The 25,109-nt window shown below is 48.3% G+C and overlaps 5 protein-coding genes across 9 annotated transcripts; 2 read left to right on the plus strand and 3 right to left on the minus strand.

Annotated features, from left to right (window-relative positions):
• The first annotated feature begins 136 nt into the window (after nucleotides 1-136).
• nedd1 (NEDD1 gamma-tubulin ring complex targeting factor) lies at nucleotides 137-4,517 on the plus strand. 2 transcript variants are annotated; one of them, XM_053885862.1, is made up of 15 exons: nucleotides 137-220; nucleotides 534-677; nucleotides 786-880; nucleotides 995-1,111; nucleotides 1,473-1,613; nucleotides 1,687-1,916; nucleotides 1,989-2,190; nucleotides 2,262-2,382; nucleotides 2,438-2,560; nucleotides 2,619-2,669; nucleotides 2,744-2,833; nucleotides 2,898-3,218; nucleotides 3,912-4,095; nucleotides 4,163-4,229; nucleotides 4,304-4,517. In XM_053885862.1, the coding sequence occupies exons 2-15, from the start codon at nucleotides 542-544 to the stop codon at nucleotides 4,406-4,408; spliced, it is 1,983 nt and encodes a 660-aa protein (XP_053741837.1). In that variant the 5' UTR covers nucleotides 137-220; nucleotides 534-541; the 3' UTR covers nucleotides 4,409-4,517. The 2 variants fall into 2 exon arrangements, with proteins under 2 accessions (XP_053741837.1, XP_053741839.1); XM_053885864.1 differs by having other exon boundaries at nucleotides 2,441-2,560.
• Nucleotides 4,518-5,480: 963 nt separating this feature from the next.
• LOC128770845 (importin-5-like) lies at nucleotides 5,481-9,155 on the minus strand. Its single transcript, XM_053885754.1, has one exon. It carries the CDS (start codon nucleotides 9,054-9,056, stop codon nucleotides 5,691-5,693), a length of 3,366 nt encoding a protein of 1,121 aa, XP_053741729.1. The 5' UTR covers nucleotides 9,057-9,155; the 3' UTR covers nucleotides 5,481-5,690.
• Nucleotides 9,156-10,864: 1,709 nt separating this feature from the next.
• On the plus strand, nucleotides 10,865-14,802 carry LOC128770992 (kelch-like protein 10). The gene is made up of 5 exons (XM_053886055.1): nucleotides 10,865-11,219; nucleotides 11,287-11,773; nucleotides 12,471-13,085; nucleotides 14,127-14,276; nucleotides 14,341-14,802. Exons 1-5 carry the CDS (start codon nucleotides 11,083-11,085, stop codon nucleotides 14,716-14,718), a joined length of 1,767 nt encoding a protein of 588 aa, XP_053742030.1. The 5' UTR covers nucleotides 10,865-11,082; the 3' UTR covers nucleotides 14,719-14,802.
• Nucleotides 14,803-16,253: 1,451 nt separating this feature from the next.
• On the minus strand, nucleotides 16,254-19,377 carry si:ch211-59o9.10 (uncharacterized protein LOC561841 homolog). Of its 3 annotated transcripts, none has more exons than XM_053886072.1 (11): nucleotides 19,136-19,377; nucleotides 18,170-18,287; nucleotides 18,042-18,096; nucleotides 17,664-17,976; nucleotides 17,434-17,603; nucleotides 17,256-17,372; nucleotides 17,107-17,170; nucleotides 16,958-17,046; nucleotides 16,786-16,901; nucleotides 16,606-16,705; nucleotides 16,254-16,546 (listed from the first exon to the last, which is right to left on the minus strand). In XM_053886072.1, exons 2-11 carry the CDS (start codon nucleotides 18,280-18,282, stop codon nucleotides 16,490-16,492), a joined length of 1,194 nt encoding a protein of 397 aa, XP_053742047.1. In that variant the 5' UTR covers nucleotides 18,283-18,287; nucleotides 19,136-19,377; the 3' UTR covers nucleotides 16,254-16,489. The 3 variants fall into 3 exon arrangements, with proteins under 3 accessions (XP_053742047.1, XP_053742044.1, XP_053742046.1); XM_053886069.1 differs by having other exon boundaries at nucleotides 18,170-18,326; nucleotides 19,136-19,376; XM_053886071.1 differs by lacking the exon at nucleotides 19,136-19,377 and adding an exon at nucleotides 18,980-19,128 and having other exon boundaries at nucleotides 18,170-18,326.
• Nucleotides 19,378-19,549: 172 nt separating this feature from the next.
• On the minus strand, nucleotides 19,550-25,058 carry zgc:171459 (uncharacterized protein LOC562056 homolog). Of its 2 annotated transcripts, XM_053885594.1 has the most exons (14): nucleotides 24,679-25,058; nucleotides 24,304-24,376; nucleotides 24,133-24,226; nucleotides 23,990-24,077; nucleotides 23,639-23,927; nucleotides 23,471-23,564; nucleotides 23,288-23,375; nucleotides 22,924-23,230; nucleotides 22,755-22,848; nucleotides 22,459-22,546; nucleotides 22,100-22,400; nucleotides 20,694-20,787; nucleotides 20,531-20,618; nucleotides 19,550-20,471 (listed from the first exon to the last, which is right to left on the minus strand). In XM_053885594.1, the coding sequence occupies exons 2-14, from the start codon at nucleotides 24,350-24,352 to the stop codon at nucleotides 19,896-19,898; spliced, it is 2,250 nt and encodes a 749-aa protein (XP_053741569.1). In that variant the 5' UTR covers nucleotides 24,353-24,376; nucleotides 24,679-25,058; the 3' UTR covers nucleotides 19,550-19,895. The 2 variants fall into 2 exon arrangements, with proteins under 2 accessions (XP_053741569.1, XP_053741568.1); XM_053885593.1 differs by having other exon boundaries at nucleotides 24,304-25,058.
• Between the last annotated feature and the right edge of the window lie 51 nt (nucleotides 25,059-25,109).

Genomic DNA, 25,109 nt, shown 5'->3' on the forward strand with positions numbered 1-25,109 from the left:
AGACTAGACAAGACTAAGACAAGACTTAAACTAGCCGCGCTGGATTTTGTTTGCTTTTATTGACACAGTTGAGTTGGAGTTGGCGTGCGCGCGCCCCCGGTGGGAGGGATTCTCAGCGGAAGTGTATAACGCTGTTCATCCGGCCGTGCGCGCTGTGGCGGTTCGTCCCAGAAGTGGCGGCCCGGTTCTGGTTCTGTGGTGGCGAGTTTTTGATCAGCTGGTGGGTTTGCCGAAGAGTTATAGACAATATACAGACTCAAAATGATCGTTTGCTATTTGCCGACTGCCTGTTGCTAGTTTGTTTATAGTTCATTTGTCACTTGACAACTTTGGTTACCGGCTAAAGTTTGTTAGCAGCGGTTTGTTTCGTTCGTCTAGCTGGATCGGATCTCTTCAACGGTCCGTCTGCGTCACGAGCCTCTTGTCTACACTTATTTATAGCAGTGTTAAAAAGAGTTTGTACATCGCGCCGGTATTTGCTGGACGGAAACCATCACTTTCTTCCAACAAATCAGACCCTGTTTTGTGTCCAGGTGTCGCCATGGAGGAAGTCACTCGCCTGGTGTCAACAGGGGACTGTCTCAAGATTTGGGATGGAGTTTCCATGGCTGTGGTGGAGCAGTTTAACCCACACAGTGCCAGCCACACGGTGTCCCAGGCCTGCTGGAGCTCCAACAGTATCCAACTGTTACTGTTAATCTCTCCACACTTTCTTTTTTATTTCATCAACGTTGTTACTTTACAAAGCATACCTGGATCAAAAGTTTAACTTTAACCCCGCCCAGATCAGTACGTGGTCAGTGCCAGCAGTGGAGGAGATAAAGTGGTGGTCTCCAGCTTGAAGGCGTCCCCAGTTCCAGTGGTTGAACTGGCCCAGGGGGTAGGTCGCAATGCTGGTCATCTGCCAGGAGGTCGATCACTGGGTTATAGACTGAGATGATGTCGATTGTGTTGTCTGCGCTTCACATGTGACTTTGAGTCTCTGTGTCTCCAGTTAAAACAGACCAGAGTGAGTCTGAGCTCGTCGTCTCAGTATCTTGTGAGTGGAGGTTTGGACCACAGCGTTCACATCTGGGATCTGAAGACAAAGAGACTCCACCGTTCACTCCAGGTGACTACCACAAGTTTTTTTTTTCTCTGATTAATCTTTGTACAACTACTGTATTTTTACAGAGTATAAGTTCCACCAGAATATGATGCAGAATATGATTTTATTTTTGATGGCATTTTTATTCAGTCCTTCTGTTCCCAATACATTTTCAGTGGTACAGAAGTAGCAAGCAGGTACATCTTAAAGTTTTAAAATATAAGTCCGTCATACAAGATGACAAAAACAAAGCAACTTCCATGTGAGTAGATGCATTGAAGCTGCCGCCAAAGTGACTGAGAAAAGAATTATTGTCGACACAGTCGAGTCCTTCTTTTAGCCACAGCTAATTGGTGTTGGATTTCTTTTTGTGTGTTCTCCGCAGGACCATAGCGATGATGTCACTTGCGTCTCCTTCAACTCGACTGACAGCTCTGTGGCGTCCGGCTCGTCCAGCGGTGACATCGTCCTCCACAGTTTGACCACCAACATGTCCAGCAAACCCTTTGGCCTGGGCAGCCAGGAGGTGAAGTATCACCCTCAGTTTCGCTGCAGGGGTGTGCCCACTCTTTGTCATGTGATCCACCTGTCGCCATCAGCCAGTCCACGACTTGAGACTGTCCCCACTGAAGCGCTCCCTGCTGGCCAGCGTGTGTGACAGCGGTGCTGTGGTCCTGTGGGACGCCAACACTCAGAAGGAGCTTCACGCCTTCCACACAGCACACAAGGCCCCGGGCTCCGGTGTGGTCTTCTCCCCTGCCAGTGAGTTGTTGCTGGCCAGTGTTGGACTGGACAAAAAGATCGTGTGCTACGACACTTCTAGTAAAATGTGAGGGCCCTTCAAACCCCTGAAGCTCAGCAGTGGGCCATGAGTTCTGATGCTCTCTCACTTTTTCTGCAGACTCCTCCGAGCGATCAGAGTGGACAGTCCACTGACGTCAGTCGACTTCACCTTGGATGGAACAGGTCTGGTGGTGGGATCCACGCAGGGCAAGATTTATCAGTACGACCTGAGGAACAGTAGCGCCCCCACCAAGGTCACACTGGCTCACAAGACTTCCGTCACCTCCCTCCGCTTTCAGAGCCAAGCAACCAGACGCAAAGTGAGGCCTTTTGCTTTTGAGGACTGATAAAGAAAAAGATCTGCTTATCTCATCACTTGTCGTGTTCCCAGTCCGGTAAAGTCGGGCCCACGAAGATGAGTGTCAAACGACCTGTCAAACTGTCCGGCAGCCTGCAGGACGTCGCCCCTGGCTCAGCCCTAACCCCGAGTAGCGAACAGATGAGGAGCATAAGTGAGTTTGTTTTGGATCCACTGAGCGGCAGGGGTGTGATTCAATGTTTGACCAGCAGAGGCAGCTGCTGGCACTTGCAGTGAGGCTGCTGGCCTGCAGGGGGCTGAGCTCCCGTCTGTGGAGAGGTTCAACAACGTTGGAAAGAACAGTTTGGACTTTTTCTCACCTGCACGAGAAGGTAACCGCGAGTGAGGTTTTCCAAACCCAATATGTCATTTCCTCTGTTCACATTTCAGATGCAAGGAACTCCGCTCTGATGTCTGAAACGTCGCTTGGACGGAAACCAGGTATCGACGCTGCTGCCTCAAACAGTGGCCAAAAAGGAATCTTCTCTGTGCATCCACGTCTTGTGTCTTCACAGTGAGCAGCCTGGAGATGCTGTCGAGAGAAGGAGAGGGACTACCTCTCACGGGCCGCTCCAGTCTGGACGTCTTCTCACCCGTCAGAGATGGTCAGCAGTTTAGAAGAGACTGGTCAGTGCAGATGAAGGCATGTAACGCCTGGACCTGTTGCAGAGTCTCAGTCGTTTGGGAGGGTTCCCCTCGCTGTCTCGGCGGGACGCTGCTACAGCCCGCTGTCAGTCCTCCACACGTCTCTCATCAAAGAGGAGCAACCTGTCGTGGCAGCAGTGGAAGGAGGTGACGCCGGGCAGGTCCTCACCAGCACGTCAAGTCTGGAGGCCACTCCCCCGTCCACCCAGCAGAGCAGCCAGAACCAACCCGCCCCGCCTTTCTTCACCCCGGAGCCCAGCCTGCGCCGAGCCAACGGGATCCAAGCTCAGCTGAGCTACGACTCACCGGCGACTCGATCTCCACACCTGAACTCGTCCGCCCCTGGTACGTTTGTCTTTCTCAGCCCTGGATGTGATCTGAAATCAAAACAAAGAAAATATGAATGAAAACGCATTTCTATTTCATCTAAACACTACTACTGCGTGAACAAAACAGACTAAATACCCTTGCTCACTTTCTGGTGAAAGCTGGCTCCCCCTGGTGTCTCAAGTGAGTTACAAACTGATGATCAGCTTAAACCAGGGGTTCTTAACTTTTTTGATCGAGGGGCCCAACTGTCCCCGAACAAATGGACCCGATTTGTCATTGAAAAGTCCAACCAGCAGCAGAACCAGGTGCAAGTCATATTCATCGAATTTACTAGAAAAAAAAAAGAAATACACTTGATGCAAACTGTTGAGAAAATTGGAAAAACTGAATAAAATAAATGTAATAAACCTAAATATCATAAAATAAAATAACATAAAGAAGATATAAGTAGTCTATAAGTGTAAATAAAAGTATTGCCATTAAAAGTTCAAATTAATTTTCAAAACTGCTTCAACAGGTGCTTCCATGAACAGTTTTTGAGGGCGTCTGTTGTGGGCGCCATCGTTTTTTATTTGCGGCTGTCACATCAATTCAGTGACTCACTATCGCTACCATACGTGGCTAAAATATTAAAACTGAGCGGTCGACATGGCCACAAGGTGTCGAGGTGTCACTGGCTCAATGACGTTTCGTTCGCTTCTTCCTCAGGTCCGGTGATGTCACAATGCCCGGGTGCCACCTCAGTTCCGTCCTCAAGCTCAAGCTCGACTGCAGTTTCCACCTCCCTGTCCAACAACATCGCAGAGGCCGGAGGTCAAGGAGCAGCCCCGCTGACATCCCTGCAGATTCCCTTCATCCAGAACATGATCCAGGAGACTCTCGACGACCTGAGGTTGGTGTGCTGGCGATGTGACGGGTCACGGCACGTACGTGTGCGACACTGACTGCGGTCTCTGCAGGGACTCGTGCCACAGAGACATCATCAACCTGCAGGTGGAGATGATTCGGCAGTTTTGCATCCAGATGGTAGGAACACCGAAATAAACTCCTCCTAAATATTTGAATATTTAAGCGCTGAAGTAGGAGTGTGTTTGTCTCAGGAGGAGATTCACTCGATGGTGCAGAAATATTCGGTCAACGACGCGCTGCTGGAAGAAATAGAACGACTTCGCGAGGAAAACAGACGCTTGAGGGCAAACTACTGACATCACCAGGACGATCTCCCACCATGCATCCGTTTCCTTTAACTGTTTACAAAACTACTATTTTATGTGGAATCCAACTGAAATAAATCTAAAGTTAATATTCTTTGAATGGCCTTGGATTCAATGGTGGAATATGACCTTCTCTTCAGCAGTCTGCCATCACGCAAACGTCTCTTGGGTTCTGAGTACAGGGGGTTCAGTTCTCCCTCTGCGTTGCTTCATGTTGCCGGTGTTTCTGATCTGTCTTAGTCATGGCAGTTTTCTTTGTTTACAGGACCCAAAGTATCCTGTTACTTTAGCTCATCCTCGTGGATTAACCATGCTTTTGGTTTTCTTGTGAGCAAACAAAATTCAGATTTTGTGAGGAGCGTTCAGTGAAGGGTGCAGATTGACGGATGGCCGAGCATGGTCTGGAGACTCAAATGAATCCAGTGGAAACTCAGGGCTCCTGGGACTGTCCCATTTCTGACACCATAAAAGCCAACACATCAGTTTTTTACTGCTGTAAATGTATTCTTTTCTCACGAATCTCTCTTTAGTGAGACTAAGTCTACTTCAGGCCCCCGTAGATCAAGCTACTTGTGCAGCATGTTTGAGCTGAAATACACAATAATGTTTCTTTTACAAATAAGCTCTCTGGAGGGCGCATGTCTTAGTTTGCTTTCGCTGCTTTTCCTTGTTCCTTTGGCTCTCTGGTAAAACGCTGACCCGTGTATCTCGGACGCAGCATTCAGGAGTGTCCAACCCACTGAAAATGACCTGGGTTACAGGATTCGTGTGAGGTGGGGACAAATCAAACCTTGAGGAAGTGGACTCCCAAATACACCCCCCTAAACTGACGCCTATGGTCAACACACAATGCCAGTCTATTCTAAAGCAGTGTATAGACCGAGACCACACTGAATACAGAAGCCTAAAGACGCATTTATTTTGTACTGCAAAATATATGTATATATATATATTTTTTTTTCGAAAATAAATCAAGAGCTGGTTCTATGTACAACTTTGATCCTGGTCAATCAGGACTTCCAGACTAGAGAAAGTAATATAGGAAACAAGTAGATGGAGCCGGACTTTATTTGCTTAGATCAGAAAAGGAGGACCGGGAAACGCATGCGGCACGTCAAGTTAAAAATGTAAACAGAGTCAAACAAAACAATTCTGGGGTCAGTTGCTTCTGTGCTGTCTTGAATCTGGCCCTTCATTAGTCCCATTTGAACTGGATAATTCATGTCCAACAGTGTTCGTGGCCGGGAAACTGATTCCTCAGCTGTTTTTATCTTCAGGTTCTGGTGTCACTCAGAAGCTCCTCGATGGCCTTCTGCTGCGTCTCATTCAGACAGGCGGCACAGTGCGACCATAACCCCTCGGAACTCCGGACAAGATGGATGACGGCAGCGAGCCGTCGGCTACACTCCTTGTCCTTGATCATTTTATTTTCTACGCCGTCGGCAATGATGAGAACAATTTTCGGGAGGTTGGTATTGTCCTGTCCAAGGACGATGGGATTGTTGCTTTCAATGAGGTCACACAAGAAGTCCAGCGTGTGGGTGGCTTCCCATTTGTCTCGTCGGAGAGGGAGCCAGCCCAGCCAGTGCGGCAGGATCTCGTTGATATTGCCACACTCCGGTCGGAATCTCATGACTTTTCCGATGGCGGAGATAGACTTCTCCGTGGCGCTGGCGCTGTCTCCGGACCCCGAGTGAGCTGCCTGGATGAGAGTGATGAGCCGGGGCAGCGCCTCGGAGCAGAATGGCCGGTAGTTCTCTCCACCATGCTGAGCTACGACACCGACGCCGTGAGCAGCTTCCTCTCTGACCTCTGAGTGGGAGTCACACAGGGACTCCAACATGGGCTGCAGGAAGAACTGGGCATATTTGAAGGAGGCGGGGCCGCAGTACTCAACGACATCATTGAAGATGCTGAGACCCCACAGCCTGTCTGCCCACGGCCTGTCGGGCGAAGTAAGCCTGGCGATGACGTCCAGCACCTTGTCCAACCACGGCAGAGCGCTCTCTCGGAACGCTCGGAAGATGGAATGCAAGACGTCCGAAACTTTGGTAAGAATTTCCATGTAGACCTCGTCCTCGTCTTGCAAGGCTTCCTCCAGCCGCTCATCAAAGTCCTCGCTCCGCCGCCTGAGCTGCCGCAGCTCCTGGTCTTTACAGCTCAGCTCCAGCCTCTTTCTGATGGCCTCTCCCAGGGTATCGAACTGCTGGTTGTTCAGAGACTCGCTCCCCATCAGCTCCACACACTGGGCCAAAGAACTCAAGAGGTCCGGCAGCACCTCTAAATCCAGCTCCGAAGATACGGCTGCGACCAGGGCATCGCACATCAACAGCCACATTTGGCCCACGTAGTCCGGCCCCTGGCCTTGAGCGCACTCCAGCAGCAGCGGCATTGACTGCGCTGCGTACACTCGAACGCCTTCATGGAAGCTGAACCCCAGCAGAGGGACCATCAGCTTCACCACCGACTCTGTGTACTCAGCAAAACCCTCCTTCAACTCTTTGGCGTAACACACCAGCATCTGACAGGCCGTGGCCTTCTCTTCCAGGCCGGCCGTCTTGATGGCTAAATTCTCATCTTCCAGGTGAAAAAACTCCCAGCTGTCGTCTTGATAGATCTCCGACATCCTCTCGTAGTTGAGAACCTCAGGTTGAATGGAGGCTGCTTTCATCAGAGGACCCATGACAAGAGGAAGATACCTCTCAAACTCTTTCCCCAGCATCTTGCACATCCGGGCCCAGGCAGAGATCATGTATGCCGCTTGTGGATCGTCGTCCTCCATGTTGTCGGATTCCATCTGGGACTTGAGCAGCAACTGCATGACGGCCGAGGCGTCTGGGATGAATTTCTCCTTCCCAACAGCGACTCCAATGAGGCTAATGCACTCGATGGTCTTCCCCCGCAGGGTACGGAGGTCCCTGTGCACCACATTCTCAATGACGTGGGTCAGCACGGGCATGAACAAGCCGTAATACGCCGAGAACATCTTCCCAATGTTTTCCGCCACTGAGCCGATCGCTATAACCACTTGCTCCAGGACCATTTTGGCGCCTGTTTCAACCAACTCTTGAAGCTTTGCGTTCAGGATCCGGTGGAGATGAGGCATTAAGGTATGAAGGTATGTAGAGAGAAGAGTTTTGGGGCAACCATTGATGAAATTTATGAGGGCTACAGTTGCTTGAGCCTGAACTCGAGGATTGTCCTGGTCCTCCAGGTTCTGCAGAAGGGTTGAGATCACCCTTTTGTGAAATCGTTTTTGGAATGATGGAGTAAAGTCCATTGCCATTTGTCGCAGGACAGAGCAGGCAGCAAACCGCACCCTCGGGTAGTTGTCCGCACAGAAGAGCAGAACAAAACTGACAACCTCGTACAGGACTTCATCCATCTGCTGATGGCAGCCCTCAGCAATGGCGGACAGTGCCATCAGCCCCGCGTGGCGGTACTTCCAGTTGGGGTTCTGGAGCATCTGCGAGATGTGTTCCTTTACAATGGGTAGAATCATTCCCCCCAGTCCACATGCCAGCCTGGTGAGCGCACTTTCTCCGGTCATAGCGTTAGTGTGGCAGTCGTCCTCCTCCAGGTCGTCCGCCATGGTCCACTCGTCGTCGTCCTCCAAGTCCACCATCATAGCCAAAATTTGAGAGATGCTTCGAGTCACGATGGCGGTGTTTTGGCTCAGCGAGGCACTGGCAGTTTCGGATAAGGTGACGATGACCTCCAGCGCCAAATGTCTCTGGGTATCAGACAAGTTGATGTCTGCATTCAGTTTAAGGCACTGCCCCAGCACCGACGGCAGGTTCGTTTTCAGGTATTTGGGAGCCGTGTCTGCGACCTCCACAAATGAGGTCAGGAGCAAGTCCTCGCCCTGGTTACAGGACTCACTGAGCTGCTGTAGGAGTGAAGGCAGCATATCAGAGAGATGTTTCATCACCGTGTTTTCGCTGCTGTCATTTCTCCTGCTGCTTTCACTGAACAAAACAAACGCTAGCGTGGCGCGCGCAGCTGCGTAGCGTATCTGTGGGTGAGCCTGGTCTTGGATGCACTGGACCAACATGCACTTGATGACGGGGAGAACCTGATTCTGCAGATTTCCGAAGATTCCAGGAAAACTCCAGAAGATGTGGAGCGCTGCCTCTCGCAAGCCTGTGTTTGTTGAGTTCACAGAGTCGAGCAGGAAGACCAGCAGCTCCGGCCACGGGTTGTTCCCATCCTTATCCATGAGACTGCGGGAGTGTTCCGCCACGATGTCACACAGTTTCTTCCGGACTTTGGAGACCGTCTCGTGCTGGATGCAGGTCAGGAGCGCAGTTTTGATGGACTTCTGCACCTCGGCAGATAGATTGGGGTAGACGTCCCTGAAGCATGAAGACAACTGACGGCGAAGCAGCAAGGCGGCCATCTGCCGGGTCGCCTCCAAGGAACAAGTGTCGCCAATGGCCTGGAGCAGGAACATGATCTTGGCCTCATACGGCAGTGGATCATAATTGTCTTCTGCATGTTTTCGACGGTCGTTGTCAGGACTCATCAGGTCACTCAGCAAGTGGTTGAACTTCACGTTTTCTCCCATCGTGGAAAGAGCTACAGTCTGTTGCGCACTTCCTGCTTCAGTCAGCGAATCAGCACAAAGATTTTGAATCATCCGCTCTTGCTTCTCTTGTTGTACGACTCCCCATACGTTCTGAGACTCGTTCTTTGATTTACAGGACTCCGTTTATTGCTTCTTATATTATTAATCCCTGTGCCTTTGATCCATCCAACACCTTCATTTGTTCATGTCCTTCTTTAGTGTGTCAGCGAGCTGCGATCTTTTCATCCAGTCCCTGGCTTCCCTCCATATTGTCAACAAAGCCACTACTGTGTGCTAACAGAGTTTATACAACAAACAAAGCAGCAGGGTTTAAAGGATGAACTTTAGGTGTCTGCATTGCGATGAGCCAGATGAAGCTCCTTTTTGGAAGCTACCTTTCCAACTGTCAGACCTTGGAAGACGTCATTGATTTTGGTGCACCGAAGGATTATATCAATAGATGTTATTTTAATTTGATCAACTGAAATGAAATTCTAAATTTTAAACACTGTTCTTGAAATAAATATATAGAAATTTCTTCTTAAAATAATCTTATTCCATTTCAATGGAAGCTTTGCTTGGATTGGTATGGTACATTACAAAGAATAGAAGCGGAATACAGAGTTATTCTTACTCCACATTAACACCGATGAAGACTGGGTTTTAATGGAGTTTCGGGGCCACCCTCACTTGAGCAACGTGTCTCAGAAGTATTATCCTCGGAGGTGTAGGCGTAACGGCTCTCCTCTTTGTATCCATTCCCTCCAGTAGGGTATAGCTTCATGGAAGTGTGAGGTCTATTGAGGGCATCTGAGGAACATTACTTCTTATCTAACATTGACTGTTTTGCTTCCTAACTTCTCGTCCTCCTTTCTGAGGTCTTCGAATTTGCGACAGAGATGAGCCTAACCTCCCGTGGAGAGCCGACAATGTATTCAAAGCAGAGCTGAAATGTATTCAAAGCAAGAAATCGTATAGGGAGTCTCTGGATTAGATTGGTTCATTAGTCCCACAGTGGGGTTCAACCTGTCACAGCAGCAGAGAGAAACCTCACCACTTCGAATACACAATCCAAGATGGCTTCCCCCAACGTAAACAGGAAGTGGAAGTTTTGAATCAGCAAAAGAAACTAACACCCTCAGTGAATTTATGTTTCCCCCTCATCTGGCATGGATTAGACTAGACTAGATTAGATTAGATTAGACTAGACGAGACTAGAATACACTAGATTAGACTAGACGAGACTATATTACACTAGACTAGACTAGACGAGACTATATTACACTAGACTAGACTAGACTAGATTAGATTAGATTAGACTAGACTAGATTATATTACACTAGACTAGACTAGATTAGATTAGATTAGATTAGACTAGATTAGATTATATTACACTAGACTAGACTAGATTAGATTAGATTAGACTAGACTAGATTATATTACACTAGACTAGACTAGACTAGATTAGATTAGACTAGACGAGACTAGAATACACTAGATTAGACTAGACTAGATTATATTACACTAGACTAGACTAGATTAGATTAGATTAGACTAGACTAGATTATATTACACTAGACTAGACTAGACTAGATTAGATTAGACTAGACGAGACTAGAATACACTAGATTAGACTAGACTAGATTATATTACACCAGACTAGACTAGATTAGATTAGACTAGACGAGACTAGAATACACTAGATTAGACTAGACTAGATTATATTACACTAGACTAGACGAGACTAGACGAGACTATATTACACTAGACTAGACTAGATTAGATTAGACTAGACTAGACTAGACTAGATTAGATTAGACTAGACTAGACTAGACTAGATTATATTACACTAGACTAGACTAGACTAGATTAGATTATACTATACTAGACTACACTAGAATAGATTAGATTAGATGACACTAGACTAGAACAGACTAGACTAGACTAGATTTTATTCCACAGCGTTATTACATCACCACATTGAAGGTCTGTGATACCACGGTGTTGCACTGGACAGAACAAAGACAAAGACGGAACCATCAAAGTCCCCACAGCAAGAAAAAGTGTAAACAGTCAATAAACCAATGACATTGTGATCATGACGGCCGACCGAGAAGCCACAGATTCAGGTGAAAAACACACAGGAAAGTCAGATTTTAACGCTGTAATCAAAGTGGGGGATGTTGAATTTCAAGTTCATAAAGATGTGCTTGGGAACTGCAGCGAGTTTTTCCGGTGAGTTCAAAAGTCTCAGCTTGTTGTCGGTCCACTTGAGTGAACCGAGTGCTTTTCCGCTCCTCAGTGCTCTGTTCAAGAACTGGTCCGTCCCTGACCAGAGGGAGTTCACCATCTCTGTGGTGTCGTCTGACGTCATGAAGGTCATCATCGACTTCATGTGCGACGGCTGTGTGTCTGTGACCGAGGAAAACTTGCTGGACGTCGTACTCGCCGCAGACTTCTTCAACATTGCCGAGATGATCGACAGGTGCAACAGCTTCCTCGAGAAGCATCTGTCTCTGGGGAACTGCATCTCCGTTTGGAAAGGAACAAGGTTCTTACACCCAGTGCCTCCGATCTGCCGAAAAGCCTTCACCTACGTCACTACTCACTTTGAGGAACTGGTGTCCTCGAAGGAGTTCTTCCAGCTCACGGCAGAGGAGCTGACCCTAGTTCTGGAAAGAGACGAGCTCAATGTACGAGAGGAGAACAATGTTTTCGAGGCCATTCTTCGCTGGGTGGATCAAAATTCTGAAGAGCAGAAACCTCAGCTGGCGAAGCTCCTGTCAAAAGTAAGTTTGAATTACACCTCAAACCAGTCAGCAGCTACCGGCTTCTGTCCTTCTGGTGGATGTCACATTGAACGATAGAAGCAAGTCAGATATTGAAGGAGTCTTGAGGTCATTCAGACACAAACCTTCCTGTTCCATTTCCCATTTGCCCATCGACAGAATCAGATTCAGAATCTGATTTATTGCCATGGTCAGCGGGAATCCCACCAACTTGTAAAGTGCTCTGGAATAAAGTGCTGTCAAAAAATAAAATAAATAAATAAATAAAACAACAAAGGCTGATCACGAATTCAACAGTCTGACAGCCGAGGGGAAGAAGCTGTTCCTGTGATGGGAGGTTTTCGACCGTAGCCTCCTGCCAGAGGGAAGAGGAACAAACAGTCCATGTCCAGGATGAGATGGATCAGCTCTGATCCGACCTGCATGTCCCTGGGTCCTGGAGACATACAGGTCCTGAAGAGGTGGCAGGCTGCTCTTGTCCCTGGAGGTGGCGCTGTTGTACCACATGGTGATAGAGATGAGGATGGACTGGATGATGGCCGTGTAAAAATAGAAAGGAGATGCTACAATTACATAAATTAAATAAATGCTACAACGCCTTTACTTTACAAATGACATCAGGTCCAAAAGCGAAGAAGGCACCTGACACTTAGTAGAACCTTGCTAAAGCGCCGGCTCTGTTCTTGACTCCCTGCAGGTTCGTCTGGCTCTGCTGCCACTGGACTACATCAGCAGCACTGTGATCACCAATGACTTGGTGTCCAGCGACCCGGACTCCTTAGTCATGGTCAAAGATGCCACTCAGACCATCAGGGTCATCAAAACATTCCGGCCCAAAGTGCTAGCCTTCCGAAACCTTCTGGGCCGCCCTCGCCTCTCCACCATCACCTTGTTGGCCTGTGGAATGTTGATGGGCAGCTCGCTCTACTACATCGTGTCGTACGACATCCGCGTGGACAGCTGGATCACCGTGACCAGCAGTCTCCCGACGCAGTGCGAGCGCTTTGCCGTCGTCTTCCTCGAAGGCTTCCTCTACTGCATCGGAGGCTACACCAAGTTAGCGGTGACAAACAAAGTCTACAGGTTTGACCTGAGCACGCAAACTTGGCGACAGATGCCGGACATGAACGACCGGCGCGATAACCCCGCCGTGACGGTGCTGGCTGGACAGATCTACGCCATCGGGGGCTCGTGTCGCCGCCACCCCCTCAAAAGCGCTGAGCGGTACAGACCCAAGGAGCAGCAGTGGAGGCTCATCGCGCCAATGAACGAGTGCCGGAGTTACACCAGCTGCGCCTCCTACAGGAACATGGTGGGTGAAAAACAACTAGCTGCTCATATCCACCCACATTTTCACTATTTTAGCCAATGATATTGGCCTGCATTTTATTATGTGCTCTGTTTTAGGTCTTTGAGTGTGATGTCATGACCAAAACATCCATGATGAAGGAGACTAAATGAGACCGACGGGCCACATTAGAAACTTAACTGTTGTGAGGGGCCATCAACAAAAGAAAGGCATCGGTGACTACAAAACATGACAGAAAAATATCTGTAATAAATACATACTGAAGTAACAAGGACAAAATTTACCAAAAATAAGGATATTAAGAAGTCTAAACCAATTGAAATATTTCATTTTGTATTCATTAAATTTGAATATAAATCAAGGTAACTATGGACCACAAGCTGAAGAAAAAAAGGCAATATTATTTCAAATTATTCAATATTCCTTCAATGTATTTTGAGGAACATGAAACGTTTTAGTCTTTAAAGAAGAACATGCTACTTTTAAAGCTGAAGTAGTGGCAGTGACTGAACGAGAAAGAACAAAAATAGGCAGAAAAATTGCAATATATCAGTTGTAGTTTTAGTCCGACATCAAAAGGGCCACGAAAATACAAGCATCAGGTCGCATATGGCCCGTGGGCCACATTTTGCCCAGGTCTGATCTAGTCCCTCCTCTAGTGTTGTGGTCATGTGACAGTACATGCAGTAGGAACCAATAGAAATGTTTAGGGTGCCCATGAATATCGCATCCGAGTTTTTCAACCAACCAACCCTGAAAGTGTTGTTGAAATATGAGACCCCGAGTGCATGACTTCTGTCGCTATAAGACAATTTGAAGAACCTCAGAGTGCTGCTGTTGCCCCTCACAGATGCCTTAGCTACCTTTTTTTCCAGTAACTGGCAGGAAGGTACCTCCGGTAAAAGCAACGTTACCAGGCTAGTATTTCGTAGCTATTTCAACTGCACTCGTGTCTGCTCTCTTGTGGATCTATCCGGTAATACACATACCTGACAACATGGCCAACATCGTACGCTACATGCTAACCATGCTTGTTCCTTACAGATCTACGTCTGTGGTGGATTTAACGGGAGGCTACCCCTTCAGTCAGCGGAGTGTTACTGTCCCGACCAAGATCAGTGGACTACGATCGCGTCGATGATGAGCCGTCGAGCCGGGCTAGGAGTGATCGCTCACGCCGATCGAATTTACGCGGTAAGGCGCTGATTGTAAATATTCAGCACTACTTTTGCTTCTCTTCTTCTCTGTGATCGTTCAGGTCGGTGGTGCGAACGGGCGCAAAGTTCTGAGCACGGTCGAGGCCTACAACCCCAAAACTCAGTCGTGGAAAGCCGCGTCCCCCATGCTGTCGCCGCGGAAAAGCTTTGGTATCGCGGCCGTCGAGGACTGCATCTACGCAGTGGGGGGGTTTAATGGCCGCTCCTTCATCAGAGCCGTCGAGTACTACAGCCCCGACAAGGACGCCTGGTCTGTGGCCCGCAACATCAAGAACATCAGCGGCACGTGTGGCTGCTGCGCTGTGCAAGGACTGTCCAACATGGGGGACTACATGTTCCCCCGGGACTGTCTGCCCTCGCTTCCCTCGCAGTACCACATGAGCAGACAGATACAACCCTACAAGAGTGTCGTCTATTAAGCATCCTCTCAGAAGAGCTTCCCGATAGTTCCACACGAACCAAAAATAACCTGCTTATACTTCACAATAAAATGTCAATAACTTTTCTTGTGCCTCTAGGTTTTTTCCTGCTCCAGGAATTCCCCATGAAAGCGGAACTAAAAAGAGCGCTGTTGACCTTCCATATTGAAACCGGTTAAAACCGGTCTGGCTGTTTTCCTTTTACTGTAAGAGTCATCGCACTGGGAAATTCTATTTCTGCCTTTCATGATACTTCCTCTTTTCAATTTTACCTGTCAGCAGACGCCAGACAAACGTGACCTCACCTCGAACATTCTATCCAAACTTTCAGGTGGACACTTTTTTTTTGCCAAGGCTCGTTTTGTCCCCACCACACACAAATCCTACAAAACCGTCGTTATTTTCAGTAGTGTGGAAAATTCCGACACTCATGAACGCATCTTCCGAGATTCACAGAGAGAGAAATAAATTAAGGAAAGAAGCGAAAGCAAACAAATTATGACGTAGCGCTCCCGCGGACCGTCATGTGTAAAAGGAATATATTCATTGTTTATTAGCCTGATAAACTCAAGGAGGTAGCGCAAGTTTCTTGATCTACGGTGGCCTGAAGTGAACAAAATGCCTCACTAAGGTGAGAAAGGATCAATATTTATCGAGGTGACAAAACAGTTATTTCACCTGTAAATGCGCTTATATGGTAACCTAGTTGAAAGTAAAGCCATTATAATCAATGATTTTTTAAAAATTATATATTCAGGTCCTTACTCCAACTTCCGCAAGAAATTAAAAACGCACCCCAGAGGAATCGAATATTTTAAGGTACTGCATATCTTCACAGAACTATGTGGAATAAAATCCAAACATAATGTAAAGGAAGTTTATTGAAAGGGATATATGTCTGGAATCTCACGCTGGTATCAAATTATTTGAGTGAGATTCATGAATTAGATAATTAATTTGATTTGTTTTTTTAATTGAATCCCACCCACAGTTAACTTATTTTTAGGGGCAGGAAAAACTGGAAAAAATGAACATTAATCATCAAATAAATGATAAAGAAAATTATTTTAAAATGCTATTAATAGCTGTAGAGGAAAAATGCACCAAAAATGATGTGGCTGAATAACTGAAAAGGGCTACTAATATCATGTTCGCTGAAACCACTTGGCACATGTTGACTTGCATCGTCTAAAGTTTGCCTACATCACCACAAGACCAAACTGAACTTTCAGTCATGAATTTTTCCATTTTCTTCAGAGATCCAGAGAGGAGGACGTGACATTATCCAAGTGTAGAGTAAATTGTTTTCCTTTAAAGATCTCCTCTTCTGGTCAGCTTTTGACATGTGGTCTCCATTAAATACAGCTATATTTTGCACCTTTAAAAACCAATTTCGCCCATGAATCTGGGTGCAAACCACCTTAATCTAAAGATTCAAAAATGATTTCACTATCATTTCACTACAGATGAAACAAAGACACTGTATTAAACTCCTGAAGTCCAGACCAAGTGGGAAACAGTCATGTAGACACAAATCAAGTTGAGCAAAGCGAGTTCTTTATTTACAACTTGAAACAATCAAGTGTCAGATTTGGAACTAGATATGATTTGTTTAATCCAGTTTCCCGTCTCAGGTCAGCGGTGAGAATAAAGAAAAACCAGTTCTGCGTCTGAAGCTCATCATGACGTCGGACCCATTCATCAAGTCCATGGAAACAATAAAATGAAAACGTCATTTAAAAATGTGTGTGTCCGAAAGGCTGTGTCTGGTTCACAGTTCCTGGTGTTGGGTCAGGTCCACCCTACAGATGGGGCAGGTGATGTTTTCCTGAGGGACAGAAACATGAGTCATGTGACCACAACAGTCAAAGGCTTCACGGCTGCTACCTTGAGCCAGCGGTCGATGCAGGGGACGTGGTAGTCGTGGAAACAGGGCAGCATCCGCAGCTGCTCCCCGGCCGTGTAGTCGCAGAAGCAGATGTGACACCTGCGACGCCACACACAAACACACACACGCACGCACACTGAGCTGCAACATCTGACTATTTAGAAGTGTAGCTGACTCACTGTGTGGCCCCGGCCCCGGCACTCTGGAAGACTTTGGTGGGAAACATCTGGATCTGGCTGCGAGTCAGTTTTTTGGTGATCACAGAGCCCTGATTGCTCTCCCACTCCAGCAGAGCCTGCGGGGACGGCCACGGTCAGACGAAGTGACGGGGTCAAGGATCGACTGGCTCACCTCGTAGTCGTTCCCCTCCTCGCTGTCTGAAAAGCTGGGAAGCCTTCTGGGTCTGCCGCGCCCACGTCGACTCGACCGCCCAGCATGTTCTGAGGAGAGAGCGCTGCTGCAGCGGTGAACACACATGAGCACAGCGTTTCAGGCTTTACCGTTGTGATCTAGCAGCGGTGAGAGGCCGGCGAGGAGGCGGGGCATCCAGTCCGGCTGTGAGAACTGCGTGGCAAGAAAGCAGCGTCAAACCTTCGGTTGAGCATCATTTTGCTCGATAGAAAAGCCTGAAGGGAAGGCCGGTGTGTACCATGTGGTGGCTCAGGTGATGGTGGTGGTGGTGGTGGTGACGATGATGGGGAAGGTGGCGATGGCGCGGATGAGACGGTGGTCTGGTACTGGTCTCCTCCTCAAGGTCAAACTGAGCCTGGGAAAAAGAAAACATTCAGCAAAGCATCGCCAGAATGGTAACAGGAAACCTGTGATACCTGAAGACTTCGAGCAAAGGCAGCGTCCTCTTCCTCCTGCGCCAGACGCACTTCGTCCTGAGCGAAACACATTTCCATCTCCTCTTGCTCCCGAGCCAGACGAAGCTGCTCCTCCTCCTCCTCCTCCTCCTCCTCCTCATCATCATCAGCAATGACGATGAGCTCTGCCTCTGGACACGATGTGTAAGGAGCATGGCGGCAAGTGTGCAAGTCTATGTGCGTGTCCTCACCAGCATCTCCGTTAATCCAGCGCCTTTCTTCATCTGTTAGGAAGGACAAAGACGCCGCGTGACTGGGAGGTATGTCCTCCACCTCTGGCGCCGACATGGTAGACGTTGTTGAGGAGGAAGATGACGAAGATGATGATGATGACGATGACGAAGCTGAGGAAGATGAGGATGATTCAGACGATGAGTCTGATGATGAAGACGGGGAGAGAGTCTCCATCCAAGAGTCGTTGGTGTTTGGCGCAGATCCAACCAGCAGCCTTCTCCGTTTGGATCGACGTAAATCAGATGAAGCCTGCGAAGCCCTGCGCACCACCTGGGGACGGAAGATGGTGGTCGGACCGGAGGACCCATTGTGACAGGTGCTGCTGAGCAACTTACAGAACTGAGGAGAGACGAATGGCGCCCTCGACACCGGTGCCTCCGGATCTGAGGACTGAACAGCAAAAGCACTAGGTCATTTGAGCCGGGTCAGAACAGCTACACAAGCAAAACAAGAGCAAGAATACCTGGGGGTCTCTGGGACACAGGTGGACAACTCCGCAGCCTCCAGCACAAAGCCACTGTTCAGAACCCCGGGGCTGTCAGGACCAGAGGAGTCTGAACTGTCCAACAGCTCCATCTCAACTACACGTAAACAGCGATCCAGCCAGTGTCAAACCAGTTCTGGAATCAAAACAGAAAATGAAAGTAACATTCCACACAGGCCTGTCTTAAAGTCAAAGTCAACTTTACTGTCATGACGGAGATATGTATGCAAGCACAGCAAAAATGAAAACAAAAGTAAACAAAAGATGAGACCAAAGTGCAATAGTCCAATAGCAATTACAGATTACACAAACCCGGAGAATACTACTAGAATAATATTAATTGAATATGAGGTGACATATAAAGAAATTTTGAAGAAATTATTAATTATATTGAAAAAGAGTTCATATATATATATTCTATCTTGATAGAAAAGTCTACATCTCTCATTCGAGAGAGAGAGAGATGTAGACTATATATATGTAGATATATATATCTACATATATATATATATATATATATATATATATATATATCTACATATATATATATATATATATATATATATATATATATATATATATATATATATATATATAGAGAGAGAGAGAGAGAGAGAGAGAGAGAGAGAGAGAGAGAGAGAGAGAGAGAGAGAGATATTACCCAGCTTATATATATATATACACAGTATATATGTATGTGAGGTCGAGCAAGTCTAAAATTGCGCTTAAAGGGTGTAAGTTCAGCCCTCAGCGCATGGGAAAGCCCTTCATTGAGTAGTGGAAACTGACATTGTGTTGGGTCCGAAGTGGTCATCCGAAAAGAACGCGGTTCGGAGGACGGGGAGCACTGCTGAAGTGGGGCGCGCCGGTCTTGATAGAGCAGCAGAACCCACACTTTTGTTGCATAGAAAGTCGAGTGGACGCGGTGTGAACTGTGATACTCACTGGCTCTTTCAGAAACGCGTCAACATTCGCTTCTTCAGGAATCAACGGTTGCCTACAAACTAAAAACCATCCGCCTGGAGGCTAAAAGAAGCCGCGACATCGAGACGAGCATCCGCATCAAAGACAACACTCGCGATCAAAGTATGCGGCGCCGTAATTAAGACTTAGATACTAAAAGCGGCGCTTTATTTCGGCTTTCGCATCCGTTTCAACCGCCACCGGAAAACAAAATGCACTTCCGCTTTTCGCAGTCTTCCGCCCCCTGCTGGTGCGGAGTCTCCAGTGTCCAGACGGCGAGTCAAAGCGACCAAAAAAAGTAACATAAACCAAACCCACACAGACATATTACACCGTAACACACCATCACAAAGTAGTCGTCCAAAGAGGGCGCTGTATGAGTAAATGAGACAGACATTGAGATCAGTAGTCTTTTATTTAGTCCGTTACAATCAAGTGAGTCGCCACGGTGACCAGCTCCTATCAGAGCTCCTACCACACCTACTTCATTCTCTCGAGGGATCCAGGCCACCTGTTCCCACCTTGGAGCACAAACTTTAAGCAGCAATAGTATTTACGAACACTGTATCTTGGAGACAAAACAAAAGTGATTCTCAAGACGACTCGGAACACAAGGAATGACAACAGCTGGTCGTAGGTCCTGTGAGTGTGGCGAATCATGAAGGCACATTCAAATATCATGGTCTTGAAAAAATAGTCACTCGATTACTGTCTGGATCGCACCTCCACACTGAGAGGAAATTCAGATCAGGCCGTTGTTCAGGAGGTGTTCTGGGTGCCCAACAGGGCTGAGCATGATGGAGTGTGGGTCGACAACCTGCGGAGTCCTCAGTTCACCCAGTTCATGCTCCGGAAGGCATTGATCCTTCTGTGACGCTGCCCTCTGCTGTTCAAGGAAGGCTCTGTCTCTGGTGAGCTGCGCCCTCTGCTGGTTCAAATTGGTTCTGTCCCGGTCCAGGTCGGCCCGCTCCTGCTCCAGCCACAGTCGCTCCGCCTGAATCGCCGCCCGCTCCTTGTTGAGCTCCGCCCTCTCCTTCTCCAGCTCCGCCCACCCCCTCTCCAGGTCCCCCAGTGTCCTATCACACGGCGCGCTGACGTCATCGCCCGTCGACTCTCTTCCAAATGCTGTAGGAGCGAGACTCGACAGCAGTTTCGGGATGTTTTCCAGGTGATCTTCGTCATCTTGGGTGACAGGGGTCAGGAGTCGGGCGGCGCCGGCCAGTCGCCCCTCCATCGCTTCATTCATGAGGTGAAACCAAGGCCAGGCCGCAGCGCTGTCCGCCGTGTTCTCCATCCCAATCGGCGGGTACTTGAGGTCCTGGAATGGAAGCAGCAGAGTGAGAAGTCCAGGTCTCGCCGTCTGTCCCGTCACGTCACCTTGTATCGCCTCTTCAGGTTGTCCCACTTCTTCGCCATTTGGTACGTGGAGACCTTTCCGACCAGGCCAAGCTCCTTCAGGATGGCCCTGGGAGACAAACACGAGCGGACAATAGAGGACGGTCGCCGGTGACAGAGACGCTGCCTGGCGGCTCACACTCACTTCCACGCGGCCTTGGCTGCATTCCTTCTTCCTGTGAACAAAGACTCGTTGGCTGCTCTCAGTCTGATCATCCTGCGAGTGTCCTGGTCGGTCACTGCAGAACAGAGGGAGACTTGAAGATGTGGTGGTGAAATACCACATATGAGGGATCAACTTTGATATCTCTGCTGCATTGATGTAACACGCTGACGAAAAATATCCTGAAACAACCATCTACATTTTGAACTTTCACTGTCAAACTATTCAGGAACAAGATGTTAGCTTAACCATGACTCCACTGCACAACAAAATCTCCATGAGCGACTATGAACCCTGCATCATGTGATGTCATCAACAGGCGACACATTTTCCAGGCTGGATTCATTCACAAGGCTCATCATTTTGAGGATATCACTGTGAAATGTGTCTTAAAAAGTGATTTTAAAATACTAATTTGAAGCACCATTTAATGAAAACATGAAAGATTCTAGCATTAAACTGCAGAGTGACATCACCAGAAGGTGTCAACTCGACTCAACATTATTAAGATTAATTAATTAGAATAAAAATTTAATTTAATTTATCAGTTTTCTCTCCAGACAACAAGGAACCTTTGTCAGTGCAGGAGTTCCTGCTCCACTGATCCCACTGATGCACAAGACACGTGGCAGCTAGGATGAGAACAACAACAACAAACATGGAGGAATCATCCCTGAACCAAAGCAAACAAAAGCATCTGTTTGCTTTGCTTCAGGGATGTTTTTCACTACACAATGACCAGGGTTTCCACGACTCTGAATGGACTTGAAATTCTTATAACACTGAAATTCTTATGCAAATATTTTCAAGACATTAAAAGAGCTTTAGTTGTTTAAATAAGGTGATTTAAAAACTTGAATATAGCCACCATTGTGATTTATTGTGTCAAACTGATACAAAATAAACAATATTTTGTTGTTTAAGTGTATGTATAGCTCCATCATTTGATTCAGTCATATACCAAATTCATTCAAATTGAAAAATGTAGCTTCTTGTGGCAAATATTCTTACACTATTAAACTGTGATTAATCTCTAATTAACTAGATTATTTTTTTAATCGAATCCCACCACTAGTTTAAACACTATCGTACTACAGCTCAGTTTATGCTGTACATAATCAATTGTGCACAAACAAAATGATCCTGACTACCAAAGGTCAAAGGTCATGCCACCCTCCTACTTAACTGTTGTGTTTCTATGACAGTGGCTTCTCACTGTACTACTACACTTTAAACAGGCCTGGTTTGTCAGAAAAGCGTAAAAAACGAAACAAAAAAAAGCAGGCGTGACCTTTGACCTGTACGACATTGGTGATACTACATTTCTCAAGTGAGCTCATTTAACCTGACCACCAAACGTGACCAAACCTAGGAGCTATCAGACTTACTTTTGTACGACAGCTCCGACGGTGACGTGCACTCTTCGCCGCTGGCGTCGATAAACGTCACGCTTCCATCCGCCTCAGGCTGATCTCCCCGGACAATGTCCTCCAGCTCGGACACGCTGCTGCTCTCGGTCAGCGTGTCAGCAGGGGGCGACATCGTCTCCTCCTCTGTGGTCCAAATGGGCGTGACTCGCGGGGCTTTGCCGGCCAGTCGCCCCTCCAAGGCGCTATTCATCAGTTCGAACCACGGCCAGGATGCTGGGTGAGTTTGACCCTCCATCCCACGGGGAGGAAACTTGAGGTCCTGTGGGGAGCCGAAACCACCCGTGATGACCGGTGATTTCTGAGTAAAAATAAATCACCTTATATTTGGTCTTGAGGTTGTCCCACTTCTTCGCCACTTGGTCAGGAGAAATCTTTCCTGTCAGGCCGAGTTCCTTCACGATTCCCCTGAAAACAGATTCAAACGTGAACCCTGCTGTGCCCTCGATTCCCCACCGGATGGCGCAGTGAGTCCCAGTTTCTACTTCTCTAGAACTTATAGAGGACCAAAGGAAATAGAGTGGAGTGTTTTATGGAAACAAACTAGACCTAAGCAATTTGTGCGAGAACCTTCATCACGCTCACGTGAGACCATCACCAGCTGATGAAGACAAACCTCCACGCCGGTTTGGCCGAGTTCCTCCTCCCGGTGAAAAGAGACTCGTTGGCAGCCCGTAACTCGATCAGTCGCCTCGTGTCCTCCTCCGTCACTGAAACACAGAGCACCATTCCAGTCTGAGACCTCACGAGGACCCAAACTCTAACCTCCTCTCCTGGAATCTCACGTTTGTAGGTGAGCTCAGACGGCCGGTGAAAGCCTGCCAAAGCTGGGGTTCCGTGTCTGTCCTGGCCGTCCACAAGCAGGTCCATTTCTGACTCGGTCAGAAACTCCGACATCCCTTTCCGGCCGCGGCGAGTCCGTTTCTTGGGCGTCGGTGAAAGTGAATCGTAATCTTCGTCGCCATCCTCCACGATAGGAGAGAGGACGGGCGCGGCGGCGGCCAGGCGGCCCTCCATGGCATCATGCATCCTGTAAAACCAGGACCAGGAGCTGGGGCTGGACTCCACGCCCGGAGCGGGACACTTGACCTCCTGGAGAAGAGTCGTCCATTGATCAGTCCAGGAAAGTGCCAGAGAACTGCTCCTCACCTTGTAGCGCCTCTTCAGGTTGTCCCACTTCTTGGCCAGCTGCTCTGTGGTCACTTTACCCTGCAGACCCAGTTCATGGAGGATCGCCCTGGAAGAGAGTACGGATCTCCATCAGCCTTCACAGGCCTCCTGACCTGCCTGCTCTCTGAGCATCTGTCTCAGGCCTCAACACGTCCTGCTCACCTCCAGGCTGGTTTGGCCGAATGCTTCTTGCCAGTGAAGAGCGCCTCATTGGCTGCCCGGAGCTTGATCATGGCCTCCGTCTCAGCCTCTGACACTGAGCAGGAGAGACAGATGACATCATCAGCCTGAGCCCTGAAGCTTCTCCAGCTCTCCAGACAGACAGCATACTTTTATAAGACCACTCCGTCGTCCTTCTCCAACCCACCGGGACCACCCCCTCTGCCGGCTCGGCCTCGCCACCCTCCAGCGCAGCAGAGTCCTCCATCTCCGTTTTGATGAGGAACTCCAGGATGTCCGTGCTGTCAGGGTTCTGGCTGCAGCCGCGGTAATCCGACATGCTCTCCGGGTTCAGAACCAGGTCGCTGTTGAAGAGGCGCCCTTGCAAGGCGTCGTCCATGATGTGATACCAGGGCCAGGACTCAAGTCCAGCACCCCCCGCCTTGGCCTGCTTCAGGTCCTGAGAGGAGAAAGACGGGGCAGCTGATGGAGACCGGTTCGGCGCGGGCGCTAATAACTGACCTTGTACTTGGTGCGAAGGTTGTCCCACTTCTTGGCGATCTGATCCGAGGTCAGCTTTCCTTCTAGACCCAGTCCTTTCAGGATGGTGCTGAGGAGCATGGCACGGTCAGAACAGTCACTTCCCACAGGACCTTCAGACATACCTCCAGGCGATCTTGGCTGAATTCCTCCTCCCAGTGAACAGGACCTCATTGGATGCCCGAAACTCGATTAACCTCTTCACGTCCTCCTCTGTCACTGCAGAGGTCAAAGTTCAGCACAGGTGAACAAGGATTTTGCATATCGGTGGTTGACAAGTGGTGACACGGACTTACTTTTGTAAGGGTTTTCATGGAGGTAGGAGAGGTTGAGGGCCTGATCCATCCTGGTCTTGACTAAGGAAGGAGGCTAGGAAGCCAGCAGGAAAGGAAACAAGGAGATTAAAGCCCCTCATAAGAGGGGATCAAGCCTTAAGTGGGAAAGGATAACAAGAGAGGGGACATTCAACTAGTGGGGATTGTGGCGCTAGGATCTAGGACGCAAGGAAGCTAGCAAGAAAGGAAGCTAGGAGGCTAGTAGATACGGAGCAATAGTGGAGCACGGAAGCTAACTCGACTCAGCCGCAATAGAAGCGCGGTAACTGCGGCTGCGTTCTCAGTTCCCCGCGGAGGCCGAACCGAACCGAGACCCGGGTAGCTGCTCTCATTTACCGGGCTCGCTGCTCCGCGTGCGTCAGTAAACAACACTGGCCGTCCATGAGTGGCGCGCTCGATTGACTTCCCGGATCTGCCCGCCGGATCACGCGGCGGGGCGCTGAGTGAGAAGCACCAAACTGCATTTCATTTCAAGTCCGACACTCTTTTTTTGAACCACAAACCCGTATATCAGTTGAAAAATATTTCTTGTTTGAATGAAGGCTTGCTGTCACGATTGGTAGATGCTGAAAATGTGACGCCCTCTGGTGTGTTTGACTCTGGAACCAACAACATAAACGGCAATAACCTGCCGAACCCAACAAAGGAAAGTTGGCAACAGTTCCAGCGTGAGACGTCACAAGAGCTCTAGTTGAATAGACTCCCTGACTGGTGTGAGGTTCCGTAGACCCACATAATACACTCATGTTCTGAAATTAGAACTTTCT

Source organism: Synchiropus splendidus, chromosome 14 (genome assembly GCF_027744825.2).
Source record: "Synchiropus splendidus isolate RoL2022-P1 chromosome 14, RoL_Sspl_1.0, whole genome shotgun sequence".
NCBI classification, from domain to species: domain Eukaryota; kingdom Metazoa; phylum Chordata; class Actinopteri; order Syngnathiformes; family Callionymidae; genus Synchiropus; species Synchiropus splendidus.

What these genes read in the sequence shown, in the direction of transcription:
- LOC128770845 (XM_053885754.1), bottom strand. Translation starts at nt 9,056, where the DNA reads ATGATTCAAAATCTTTGTGCTGATTCGCTGACTGAAGCAGGAAGTGCG.
- LOC128770992 (XM_053886055.1), top strand. Translation starts at nt 11,083, where the DNA reads ATGACGGCCGACCGAGAAGCCACAGATTCAGGTGAAAAACACACAGGA. An exon ending in TGGCGAAGCTCCTGTCAAAA is followed by an intron (nt 11,774 to 12,470) that starts GTAAGTTTGAAT and finishes GACTCCCTGCAG; the next exon opens with GTTCGTCTGGCTCTGCTGCC. An exon ending in GCGCCTCCTACAGGAACATG is followed by an intron (nt 13,086 to 14,126) that starts GTGGGTGAAAAA and finishes TGTTCCTTACAG; the next exon opens with ATCTACGTCTGTGGTGGATT.
- zgc:171459 (XM_053885594.1), bottom strand. Translation starts at nt 24,352, where the DNA reads ATGGATCAGGCCCTCAACCTCTCCTACCTCCATGAAAACCCTTACAAA. An exon ending in ACCTTCGCACCAAGTACAAG is followed by an intron (nt 23,928 to 23,989) that starts GTCAGTTATTAG and finishes TTCTCCTCTCAG; the next exon opens with GACCTGAAGCAGGCCAAGGC. An exon ending in GCAGCCAAGGCCGCGTGGAA is followed by an intron (nt 20,619 to 20,693) that starts GTGAGTGTGAGC and finishes TTTGTCTCCCAG; the next exon opens with GGCCATCCTGAAGGAGCTTG.
- nedd1 (XM_053885862.1), top strand. Translation starts at nt 542, where the DNA reads ATGGAGGAAGTCACTCGCCTGGTGTCAACAGGGGACTGTCTCAAGATT. An exon ending in GTCGCTTGGACGGAAACCAG is followed by an intron (nt 2,670 to 2,743) that starts GTATCGACGCTG and finishes GTGTCTTCACAG; the next exon opens with TGAGCAGCCTGGAGATGCTG. An exon ending in GGCAGTTTTGCATCCAGATG is followed by an intron (nt 4,230 to 4,303) that starts GTAGGAACACCG and finishes TGTTTGTCTCAG; the next exon opens with GAGGAGATTCACTCGATGGT.
- si:ch211-59o9.10 (XM_053886072.1), bottom strand. Translation starts at nt 18,282, where the DNA reads ATGGAGCTGTTGGACAGTTCAGACTCCTCTGGTCCTGACAGCCCCGGG. An exon ending in ATTCGTCTCTCCTCAGTTCT is followed by an intron (nt 17,977 to 18,041) that starts GTAAGTTGCTCA and finishes TTCCGTCCCCAG; the next exon opens with GTGGTGCGCAGGGCTTCGCA. An exon ending in ACCGCTGCTAGATCACAACG is followed by an intron (nt 17,047 to 17,106) that starts GTAAAGCCTGAA and finishes CTCTCTCCTCAG; the next exon opens with AACATGCTGGGCGGTCGAGT.